Raw genomic sequence first — 12,569 nt, 5'->3', positions numbered from 1 at the left:
GCTGCAATAATTGCATGGAGTTGCCATAAAATTCCTCATCACTGAGAAAGAGGTGCCAGAACAGATGGAAAGAGAAAGCAAAGCTTAAAAAGACTATTCAACTCAAGACTGTTCAAACCTATTCAGGAAAAGGATTTTCACCAAGAGGGTGGTCGGGCACTGGAACAGGGAAGTGGTCACGGCACTGAGCCTGATGGAGTTCAAGAAGCATTTGGACAACACTCTCAGACACATGGTCTGATTTTTGGGTGGTCCTTTGGGGACCCAGGAGTTGGACTTCATGATTCTTATGGGTCCCTTCCAACTCCGATATTCTATGATTCTATGAATTCTTGTCAGAATTTTTCTACTGACTATAACCGAGTAAATGCTGAACAAAGTTCCTTAGAGGGGAAAATAACACAGCACTATCTTGAGGCATATGCACCTCTGCAGGACTCCTGTAGCACAGAAAACTTCCAAAGAAGAGCTCCATCAAAACCACTTGTTTCTACATTGTTTTCAACAGATCAAATCCTACCAGATCAGCAAGTAATTTCAAAGAGAAATACCTGATCAGTTCTAAGGCATGTGTATTTTCACTTAAGATAATCAAATGAAACAAACCACACATTCCATGATCTTTTATGAGTGGTTTTACATATAAAGTTTCTGAATATCTAAGAAAATTTTCTGAATTCTTATGTGAGGGAGTGTGTTGTATTTCATGTTCATGAAGTTTATACTTGCTATTCTGCTTATCATTCACTGAAAACATCAGCTGCAAAGATTTATCACCTGATAGCTGTTTGATCACCACAAAGCATGCTCTCAACAATAAGCTGAAGGCAAAATGAATCAATGTCAACAACCAGACTACATACTCATTTGTTTTCCAAAACCCTACATGTTAAGCTGCATTTCCCAAATTTGGCAAAATTAAGGCAGAATACAAATGTGAATTTCAGTTCTTCTTGACAGCAGAAAGACTCATACTTCGTTTTTTCCTGGCTGTAAAGCAAAAGATGAATGGCACCTTTATATTGGAAAAAGTAAAATAAAATCCAAGAATGAAGTTTCTACATATAGCCAGAACCTATGACAGATGACTACTGCTTAAGTCGGACTTGCCAACTAATTTAATCACAGCAATTATCCACTCATTATTCTAGTTAGACTACTTGACCTTATTTGCCTGATCCAAAAACTGATTACAATTTCTGGGATTATCGAGTCTGCTGCAGTCCATGCTCCCTCCCCCATTCCAGAGGGTCTAGACTACCTAAACACACACTTGTATTCTCAGAAAAGCCAAGGTCTTAAGGTAAGATGTCAGAATTTATAGACATGACTAATTCTCTAAACCTCTACTGACCTCGTATTAGGTGCCAAGCCTCTTGGTGCCATTGAACACAGACAAGGGATTGCCATAATGCTCACATTCAGGAAGTGACCCTGAATTATCTGCCATTGATCCTTGCTACCTAAATATAACAGCGCAATTCTATATTAATTCAGTTTAACCAGTCACAGTTCATTTTTACATAATAATAAAAGATAAGGCTCACCTTTTTTTTTGTTTTTCCCTTTCTTCTTTCTGAAAGGGTGAAAACATGTAGGTAAAATAATTTCAAGTAAATTCAGAACATATATATAAACAATATTAGTTTAGAAAAAAAAAACAAGATCTCAATGGAGGAAAGTATTAATGGAACTGAATAACAGGAATATTTAGAGAAAGACTGCTTTGCATTAAGTCCTCTGTAGTCTCACAAACAGGGACCATTTTACAAAGTATGAAAGTATACAGTTGTCAAAACAGATATTTTTTTCTTTTAAGATACTGTTTTACCCAATGTACAAATCTGAACAAAAATAAGGATTTGTACTTTTTTTAATCTTCAAAGATGCACATTTTTGTACATTTTGTATTGCTTGACTCAGTTTTGCTTACCTGTCATTTTCATGAGAGTCTTCCTGTGGAATTTGTAGAGGTAGAAATGATAATTCACATTCCTCTGGCCTGGGAAAATAGTGACATTTACTGTTGTGTAATCCAATGTTCTGACTGCTAGACAAACTTTTATTCAGTTAAAATGTTTAAGATATTGAATATAATGAATTTAGCATCTCTAACAGATAATAAGATAGCTAAACTACTGTTGTCTCTATTTTACCACATTAATTACTGGATTTTCCTCAAGAAAAATAGGAATATTAGAAAAATATAACAACTTATGGTATACTTGAGATCTGCCAGTGTTTTGATAAAAGCAAAATCCTTCCGCTGATTGGAGGGCATCCAACGGTGCTTTTCAGCCAAAGCTAGAGTCCTTGCACCAAAACCAAACATAGCCGAGAACCCAAAACGCAAAAGCTTGCTTGGAGTACTGAAAGTACAGACATCTACTGGTTGAATATGACCTAAGATTTCAAAGACAAAGATCAGAAATTACAAATAACATCTGTATTTTAACTGAATACAACTTACCATTTCCTATCCAGCTAACTTAACTGAGAGAAAGAACTCTAGACTCTTATCTCCTTAGGAAGTCAAGTTTTACTAATGAAAACTGAAATCAATGTAGATATAATCAAAACTGTAAAAGTACTCAATTCAGAGAACAATGTTCAGATGTTTCAAAATGTTAAAATTGTTATTGCAAAAATCCAGCTAATCTATCAGGCTGCACATGGGCTGGCATTCAATTACTCTACAGCTTTTCAAAAATCAGTATCGGAGAAAATGTAATGTTGCTACATAAACACATTTGAAACTTATATTTAAGAGATATTGAAACTCCTCTAGTACAATGTTTAATCATTATAAATGTTTGGTGAAAAGGCTGCAAATGTTGGACGGGGCTTTGAGCGTCCTGGTGTAGTGTAAGGTGTCCCTGCCCATGACAGGGGAGTTGGAATTAGATGATCTTTAAGATCCTTTCCAACCCAAACCATTCTATGGTTCTATGAATTGTTTTTAAAGTTAGAGAATTTAGATACCTACTTCCATTCAAGACAGGGTACATAATTTTTTTCTGCAATAGAACCTGTGTGGTTTCCAGTAGATTGAGTGTCTGATTTAAAAAGACAGGTTCAGATTTTGCATGTAAATTTATGTATTGCTATCTAAACAACATAGCAAAGAGTTCCACTGCTGACTGCAAAGGTATGGAAAACAAACATTCAGGCTGAAACTTCCTTCCCCATTGTTCTCTGTTTCTTTATTAAAACAACAACAACGAAAAAGTTCCCTAAAGAAAAAACGCTTTAGGAAGAATATTATCATCGCTCAACTAAGCATTTCATACTTTCTAAATCCTGAAAACAAGGTTTCCACTGGCAACTTAGTTTTTCCTTTTAGCATAATTGCATTTTCACATTCAAAAACCTATTTGTTGTGCAGACTGAATGGCAAGTAATACAGTTTTTCTACTTAATAAAGCTTTCTTATGGAAACTGCTCGTTTTTAAAAGAAATACACACAGAGCTAAATGATAATTTCTTAGAAATATGACAATACTTCCCTGAAAAGTCCAATCCTAATCACTTTGTCAAGCAGAAAGTATTGCATAGCTTCCTATTTTCAGCAGCAGGTACATTAAATTAAAGTAAGCAGATGAATATGCAACCAATCATTGCATAACATACAGAGTAACACAGTTCACACAATCAAGTCTGGAAAAGGTTACTTTTTGCATTACAAGAACATCACCAATAGGACACAAGTGCCAAAATCAGACATTATTCCATGGCAGATCTTTGTTAACAGAAGATGAGGTCCAGAACCATTGTTACTTAGCTATATGCAAAAAACTTTCCACATAGGTATACAGGTACTTTCTAATACCTGTTTCTAATACATTTGGGTTTAAAAGTCTTACAATCTAGTTTACAGCGCTATAGTATAACACCATGTGCTTATTAAATACCTGGTTAAGGCAAACTTCTAAATGCTGCTTTCTTATTTAAAAGCTGATAAAATGTATGTAAAAGTATTTACCCATTACAATGTGCAGCGTTGCAGTCACTGCATGTTTAATACCATAGAGAGTGTGGGCCAAAATATTAGTAGTACCTGTAAAAGTAAACACAAACTACTGTAAAAATAAGAAAGATATATTAAGGATGACAAGAAATATATATTTTATAATTGCATTTAAAAAAAAAAAAAACCCTCCTCCCAATTATTTAGTCTTGGTAACAGCGAAAATGATAAATAGTACAAATTAAAAGCATAAAAATTTCCAGAGGTCTACAAAATCCTCTCTGCAAATTCTTTGATAAGTGCCATAAAAAAACAAGGGAGGGGAGGGAAAGAGTTTAGTAAATATTTCTTTTTTAGATTTTAACCAATCCCCCTTTAAATATGTCTTGTTTTATACCAAAGTGCAATACTGAGGAAGTATAATAGAAGGCAGATTATCTAACAGGATGCATTTGCAGAATGTTTTTCCAAGTTGGAAAAAGAATAGAATGCTCTGCCAGTGTATAACAGCAAGTTTCCCAGAATAAATAAATAAATAAAATCTACAAGATCTAGTCAAAGATAGCTAGCCACTTTTCCCCTTGCAGACTACCTCTTAGGTTCCTAGAAGCACCCGTGAATATGGTTGATTATAGCGTGTCAATTTTACATATGAGAACAACACTAATGATTGAAAAACAGCTTTAACTTGGCCAAGTAGCAGGGCCACAGGATCCACTTTTGCACAAACAGAACACCAGGGCCTGCTGCCAAGCAGACAGGATAGAGCACTGAGTAAGGCATGAATAAATTTGATAACACATTAATTAAAACTACAAAAATTACAAATGAACAATTTAGAACCTAACATTCCATAAAGGAATGAGTTTACTTACTCAGATTTTCAAATCATTTTCTTGTTGCTTGAATAATTTAATATGTTACAGCAGAAGTAGACAATTCTGGATGATAAATTTGCCCTAAATTATATGGATGCATTTTAAACTTTGTCAAAAGTAGGGGGGAGGAGGAGAGAAAATTAAGGAAGGGAAGAGACCATTACATTTCAAACAAGAGGAACTCAATATTTAAATAAGCACTTTAAAAGTATCATGTACCAGACTGAAAATCTATGCCAGTCTCAAAACTCTGCAATCTTTGATGTCCCATTAGTGGTAGAAAACAACAGTAAATATGGAAACATTGATGTACACAGTTACATAGCTATAAAGGCATCTTGTTTTTCTTATGCAGCACTACATGCTTTGATTTCTTTTCCAGTGATTTGTAAAATAACTATGAATTTTATCTCAGTATCTCACAGGGTACCTGTTACCTCCTTCAGGTCACTAGTCTCTGAAAGCAATTCAGAGCCTCATGGAAAGCCTTCACAACCTCAGAGAGAGAAGCTCTGAGTGAGGGCCTCCAGGCTCCTGTTATGTAAAGGAAATAAGCGAGGTACATCTCTCAGGATAACAGACATAAAACATTCTTTGAAATTTACATCTTCAGTGGTACACGGAAGAAATCAGATTACATGCAGTTTGATTCTTTGAACAATTCAAACAGAAATGCAATTTAATTCACATATTTCTCAGAATTTTACAGTGACTATACCATTAAGTTTACTTCCCCTTTTCCTAATTTAAAAAAAAAAAAAAGGAATTTAAATAAGACTAGAAAATTTGGCTTATGAAGTACTTTGAGAGACAGATAAACTCCAAAAGCTAAATGCAAATTTTTGCTTTTTTAGTCCAAAAGAAAGTTTCTTTAGATACACTAATAGGAAGTGCAGTTTATTATGTATTTCAATGTCACTGAAGATCAAGACAGTAAAAGAGTACAGGGTGGAATAAAATTCTGAAGATCACACTTGCTATCTCTTAAACCTGGAATTCCTCATTTAAGGAAAAGTAATTCATCAATACAGATGGCAGCAAGATAACAAATGGTCAGGGCTGAAATCAATACCAATCTTCATGCTGACTTTAATGAGAGCTAAATCACATTCCTACTAAACAGGATAGCACAAGTAATTGCACCCTTCTCTTAAATCTGTGGAGCTCATTAACATTTGCAGAAGTAAACAAGACAAAATCCTGTCCTGTCCCGACTCCCAAGAAATAAGTTCTGCCTGTGTTCAGAAATGTAAGTACTGCATCCAGATGAGCCCTTCCTCAAGTTTCAGATCCAGGACCAGCACAGTAATATTGCAGTAGCAAGCACCACCACCTTCTTCAGAAAAAACTCTTAATAGACGCCTAACAGCATCTTGACCTCAATGATGACTGAATTATGCATCTCATTATCTGTGTCCACAGAGATGCCACAAAGAAAGCTTATAAACAACAAGGCCATAACAATAAAATTTATCATTAAAAAAAAAAAAGCTAGAATACAAGCTTTCAAGCTTTGCTGACTTAAATGGTGATTCAATAATCATGACTTTAATGCCATCATTCATCTTTCCAAGTCAATGAACCTTTTCCAACCTTTCCTGCCCTAGGTAAGCTTGGAATATTATTTACCAATAACAAGATGGTTCCCCTGACCACTGTTGTATTACACTACAGAGACTAATAACCTTCTTTGATGCTCATGTATGGGCTTTGCACTCCTCACAAATTAGTGAGGGTATTTTTAGATCTCGACCCAACTATTCAATTTACTGTAAACCAGCAGAAAGAGGTTTCAACCGTACAACTCCAGCATCTCAGTCACCAGCTTTTTTTACACAGAAACAAGATTTTATTATTCCAAAACCATAATTCTGCTCAAAATACTCACCCAGTTTCCTGACATTACAAACAACTTCGTACAACACTCTTCCTACGAAACGCACAAAAGCGTCACAATAAGGACAAAGTGTCTGCAGGTCATGTAAAGCATGACTGATGAAGGTAGCAAACAAAAATTGTAGGGAAAAAAATTGTCCTTGGAAGTGCAAGCACTTCTGCAGTACAATTAACTTAATTAACCAGACAACATGAATATTCATAAGGCTGTTAATGTCTCCCCCATCCAAACAGATAAATGTGATGTAATGACTTCCTAGTCAAGCATAGCTAAAATTCTGATGAAAACTGCACCAACATTTTGGTTCTTTGCCTGAAATATCACAGAAATTAACAGTCCCTCAGTAATATTTTATTTTCCAAATTAATTGGAAATCATGAATTTATTTAAATGAACCATTTAGCACTAAAAGGCTCGCAGTCATCAGATACAGATTGTCTCTTGTTCTATAACAACTGGATTGCTTTTTTAGTGCCCTTCCAGTTCCCCCTCCCCTGCCTCTGATTCCCCCTCCATACAGTTCCTTAGCAGTAGTTCCCATAGCAACAAACACTCTTGCTATGGCCAGCAGTACCTCTGCAGGCTTCCCCACATCTCATCCATTTGATTTTGACCAGAATAAGGCAGCTCAGTCCGCTACCTCAGTGGAGGATTTTAGTAAAAATGCGCTCTCCCTTCAGACCTATCTGTCCAGGAGGTGAGAGTTTCAAAAGCAGTTCCTCCCCATCAAGTGGTCTGAAACTTCAAAACGCTGCTCTAACTACTAATAATAGTGGCCCAAACCAGATTTTAATCCATTCAAGGTATGCAATCCCATAACATGGTTTCTATTCTTAGTCAGCTAGAAAATCTTCATGATTTGGTTCAATGGATTTATGGGGATGGAAAGATTAATTGACCATTAAGGTACATCTTCTTCATGCACACAAGTATCACACTTACCTATTTCCTAACTACTTTTTGAAGTGTCAACAAGTATTGAAATAAAGTAAGTTTCAGAACATTTTTAGGAAACTTCTCACACTATCATTATATAAATTGGTCTCGGACTCTTTCAAGGAAGTCTATTGCCAAGGAAGTCCACACGCTATTCTTTTAGGTCTACATATCCCTTTTGATTATGGCACTCATCTGTTGACAAACTGAAGAAAATAAGCACTAACGATGATGCACAGTGACCTGAGCACAGACAGAGAGCATGGAGTGAAGAGCTGGAGAGATTCCATCTCGCCACCATCAAGACATTCACAGCACCTGAATTGACAAGTGATGGTCAAATTGCTGATATAAAATTTATTTGCTTCATTTTTGAGATCATTGCATCTTTTCCCAAGACATTTTCAAGTTTGCTTTTTGTTTTTTTTGTTTTTTTTTTTTAAACTTGAAAAAAAGCTTGTAAAATCTTCCATTTTTAGAAGCCACCATTTTAGAAGCTGGTTTTAATGCTGCTTTCAGAAGTGCAAAGTAAGGCACTTAAAACATGCTTGCTCTATCTGGAAGTGACTTGCTCCCTTTTTAGTAAAAAGATGAAAAGAACAATTTGCTGTTCACCTGGCTGCAGGGCTTTTTTCCTTACTAGTTAAAAACATCTGAGAAATTACAACAACAGTCACATCAACAGCCACACCACAGGGTACTTTCCTCACAAAAATACTGCTCCTCTTTCAAATGGAAGATACCAGTGCAGTATCAGCCTTGCCTGTACTAATCCTAGCTGGTCCAAGTAATACTGAAAAGGGAAAATCGGAAATGTTGGAGGAGAAGGGAAAAAAATAAAACACACAAGATTTAAGTACAAGTAAAGAAAGGAGCAAGAGTATTTTTCAAAAGAAAAGCATATATTTTATGTATTTTCAGATCTATAGAAATAAACAAGAGATAAGCAGTTTTGAGTACACAGTATTTTTTTAATACCATCTGAAAAATGTATTCATAGAACACCATTTAAAAATAGACTGAAAGCATGAATCCAAATGAGAATCTGCCAAGAAAACTAGAGTGAGAAGCAAAATCACCATGGCTTATATTAAAGACATTCTAGAAAATAAAGTTTACATTTGGTGTCATTTCTGTTGGCAAATAAGGGCAAAATGTGATCTTTGCATGGATCAACTGAAGATGATTTTAGTTTTATTCTCCCAGAGCTACTTCCTTTAGGCAAAGAGCTCATCTGTGCCATTACTATAAATTATCATAATGATTTAAAATCTAGTCATTTGTAATCAATCTAAATCACTAATTTAAGTCATTTATTCAATAGTTCCTTTAAGTAACTGAAGCTTTAGCACCAAGAACTGCCTTCAGTAGCCAGAACTATAAAACATGCCAGAGGGACTTAAAACAGATGACTGACAAATGTAACAGTACTGTTTAGCCTCACCTGCTGGTATTACTCCAAGAGGGACTGATGCTCTGACAGGCGCTGGTATATAGTCTGTACCTTTTCCAGCATCTATCTGGGCTTTAAGTAGCAGACCATGAGCAACTTCACTGACAGATCCATCTCCACCGACACAAACTACCCTATTACAAAACAAAAATGCAAAAGCTGTTTCATAACTGAGCAAACAAGGACAGCACAGCTACCACACCCCGTCTACATAACAGCGCTGCAAGTAGCTAAAAACCATTCTTTCTTAAGGACTTGTTGGGGCTCTACTGCCAGATCAGCGAATATTAACCAACAAGATATAAGAATCCTTATTTCTGCTTCCTTCTATCCAAGTAGTAACAACTGTGTTTAACAACTTATAAATTACAACTCACCTTATCACAAGTTACATGAGCGCACCGGAGCCACAGAACCGAACAGGCACAGGAATTAAGCACGTGCTCAAGTGCTTCAGTGGAGAAGTTCTTGAAACCTTTCAGTACTGACCCACACAAGCATTCTCCTGCTTTTTAATTACCATTATCATAACAACTCACCAAATATTACAATAAAACTAAAAATACTTGAAAACAATTAATCCCAGATACTATGCAGGCAGTTGAAGGATTTAGCAAGGTATAAAACCCTAGTACCAGCAATCCTTTGCATGAAGGTACTTAATCACTGCTTCTGGAGCATGTAATTAAACTCCCACCTGCTGTGGCTATAGAGAGGAATGCATTTGTCTGTAAAAGCTCAGTTACAGCAAGTGTATTTTTTGTTGTTGTTGTTGTTATTTTTAGTTTTATTTAAGTAACTTAGAATTCGATTGTCCCAATCTGTATAATTGAAAGTTAGAGGTTATTAAGGTACACATTTTAAAGATAAAAATGGTAATAGTATACTCCAAACCTTTAAAATATAGGTAAGTCAGGTTTATTTTAGGAGGCACTTACTTAAAGTAAGCATTTCTTTCATACATCTATATGAATGCAGTTGTGAAACTGTCCGATAATTCAACCACAGAAAAACAGTAAGCTTAAAAAAAAAAATGTTTCTAAATGTTTAAATTCAACTATCACAGGTTCTGTCTATTTTTTAATTACTAAATTCTTGGGAATATTTCCACTTCCTTCTAGCTAAACACTGCAGAAAGAAAGAAAGAAAATCTGGAGCCCATTCTCTTCCTGCTTATAATCAGGAATCATCTTCCGTGCGTTTTTTTTTTTTTTACCTCATTTTTGGTTTAGTTCTTGTTTTATACCTAGGCTTAAATATCCCTGCCACAGCAACAAAAACATGATAAACTGTACACCTAGAGGGACTTAAATGTGGATGCTGGATATTAATACTTTTAAAAACAGATATATATTCTTCTAATTTTGGGGGGCTGTATTTGTTGTTGTTATACACAGATGAAGAATCCACAAAATAACAACAATAAAAATATGCAAACTTTGTTTTTTATTAATTTAACATTAATCATCAAGAGTTGCCTTTTTGGCCAGAAATAAGAGATACCATCGGGCACCAGGGATTCCAGACCTAATCAGTAAGAACCTGCTATGCATAAGGAGTAGAAAGCCTTGAGCAAACAGATTTAAGTAAGACCATGAAGAAGCCTTCTTAGAGGAAAAAACATCTGTCTAGCCATCAGACACAAGTTTCTTAATCAGCTGTTCCATAAAGTCTGACTAACCCAAGCTACTTTAAACAAAATCTGTAATAGTGTAGGCCCCTAATTAGGGAAGAAATACCTGTATATACCTTGCATATTTCTGTAACTGTACAAACAAGAGAATGCAGCTCAGAGGCATCACAAATGCACTCTATTTCTCACCACAGCTTGGCCCCAAGGCAGGGAAAAAGCACATTGCCAACATGGGTAATTTCTAACGTCAGTAAGAAAAAAAAAAAAAAAAAAGGAAGAGCAAAAGAGTTGAAGTATACAAGATGCATGACACGTCTATGATCTTGCAAAACATAGTGGGAGCTGGAGAAATCAGAGAAAATAAATGAAATAGAAGCCAGACAAAAACAGCTTTGACAAAGAATTAAAACACAGCAGTATTGCTTACAGAAAGCACCGAGATACAAATACAAAGAACTTCCAACACCCTACTGCAAGTTGAAAGCTTCTAATTTATTTCATATACTGTTTAACATGCAGGAAACATAACATAACTCTTTTGGAAAGACAACATTAACATAACTCTTCTGGAAAGAAATTCAAGATCAGAAGTTGTATTTTACTGTACTTCTTACCTACTGTAATGAATAAAAACCTGTTCTGTCTTGGAGGTAGGGAAGCACTGTTCTCCTGTTTACATTGTAAGCAGGGAACTAAGGGACAGATACAGTAGCTGACTTGAACAAAACTGGACAGGAAGCCAGGGCACAACTGAAAAGACCTGGAATCTGCCAAGTCACAAACAACAGTGCACAGTATACAAGTAAAAAACTTCTCAAGACCCACTGGAAATACTGAAGTGACACCATGTCAGGTGGCTACTAGAATTGCTAAAAGGGTGTTTTTTCATCTGTAGTATGATTTCATGGCTATGGAGTTAATTTTCAATTCAAAACAGATCCCGTACATTTTCTGGTTTAATTTTCAATAAACTAGAATTATAATTAAAATTTTATTTGGGAAACACCAAAGTGTTTTCTTGAATAACCCACCAAGATATCTCCAGCTACATCAGTGGAAAAAATTACCCTTGCAATTCATTTTCCCTACAACCTCGCATCAAAAAAGCATCCCAAGTTAGATATTGAATAGGATGCTCTTATTGTGCTTTACTGAATGAGTACATGGGTGGAAGCCAGGCTTTTGGGGAAGTTATAAAACTTTTTTCAAACACTTCAGAAATTTCATTTTTACTCATAATCTCTGCTAATCAAATCTACTTAATTTCCACACAAGAGAAAAAAAAAAAAAAAAAAAAAAAAAAAACCAACTACAAACAAGAAACAAACACTTGAACAACCAGCTTAGAAAGGATGAGGATCTTTTCACCTCAGACATCCAGTCACCATGGTATTTTCTTCCAGCTTCTTCTGTTCCTACTTCCCCTTGTATCTGGCTACTAGATAGATGCCTCACACAAGTACTCCAGTCACTGCATCCAATGATCACAGACAAAACAATAAAACATGGCTCAGAGCAGAAGGGGTTTGTGCAAGAGAATACATGATAGGCTTTTCCTTTTTGCCTTCATATCTGCTTCCCAGGACAAACTGGCTCCCCAACCATCACCCCAAAAGGCAGTTATTAGATTGAAATAAATTATCCTCAAAATTTGAAATACCTAAAATACATCTTCTGATAAATTTTCTCACGTATCTCTGTGAGTTTCTAGAACTACTAAACATTGAATCAGTCTATAAAACACTTAAGCCTTGTTGTGTAGCTCACTGTATATTCTGATAACAGCTCTGAGAAATGCTGTTAGA

The 12,569-nt window shown here is 35.6% G+C and overlaps 1 protein-coding gene across 1 annotated transcript in view; it reads right to left on the bottom strand.

The window, feature by feature from the left end:
• CERKL (ceramide kinase like) overlaps positions 1-12,569 on the bottom strand; it is a 52,435-nt gene that overhangs the window by 4,173 nt on the left and 35,693 nt on the right. The window contains exons 5-10 of the mRNA XM_035572199.1: positions 9,123-9,265; positions 3,983-4,057; positions 2,226-2,403; positions 1,934-2,002; positions 1,548-1,576; positions 1,355-1,463 (exon numbers count right to left, since the gene is read on the bottom strand). Of these exons, the coding sequence (XP_035428092.1) occupies positions 1,355-1,463; positions 1,548-1,576; positions 1,934-2,002; positions 2,226-2,403; positions 3,983-4,057; positions 9,123-9,265 (603 nt within the window). The remainder of the gene's footprint in view (positions 1-1,354; positions 1,464-1,547; positions 1,577-1,933; positions 2,003-2,225; positions 2,404-3,982; positions 4,058-9,122; positions 9,266-12,569) is intronic.

This window comes from Cygnus atratus, chromosome 6 (genome assembly GCF_013377495.2).
Source record: "Cygnus atratus isolate AKBS03 ecotype Queensland, Australia chromosome 6, CAtr_DNAZoo_HiC_assembly, whole genome shotgun sequence".
Classification (NCBI taxonomy): Eukaryota; Metazoa; Chordata; class Aves; order Anseriformes; family Anatidae; genus Cygnus; species Cygnus atratus.
The sequence above is the reverse complement of the archived record's forward strand: the minus strand, read 5'-3'. Positions and strand labels throughout refer to the sequence as shown.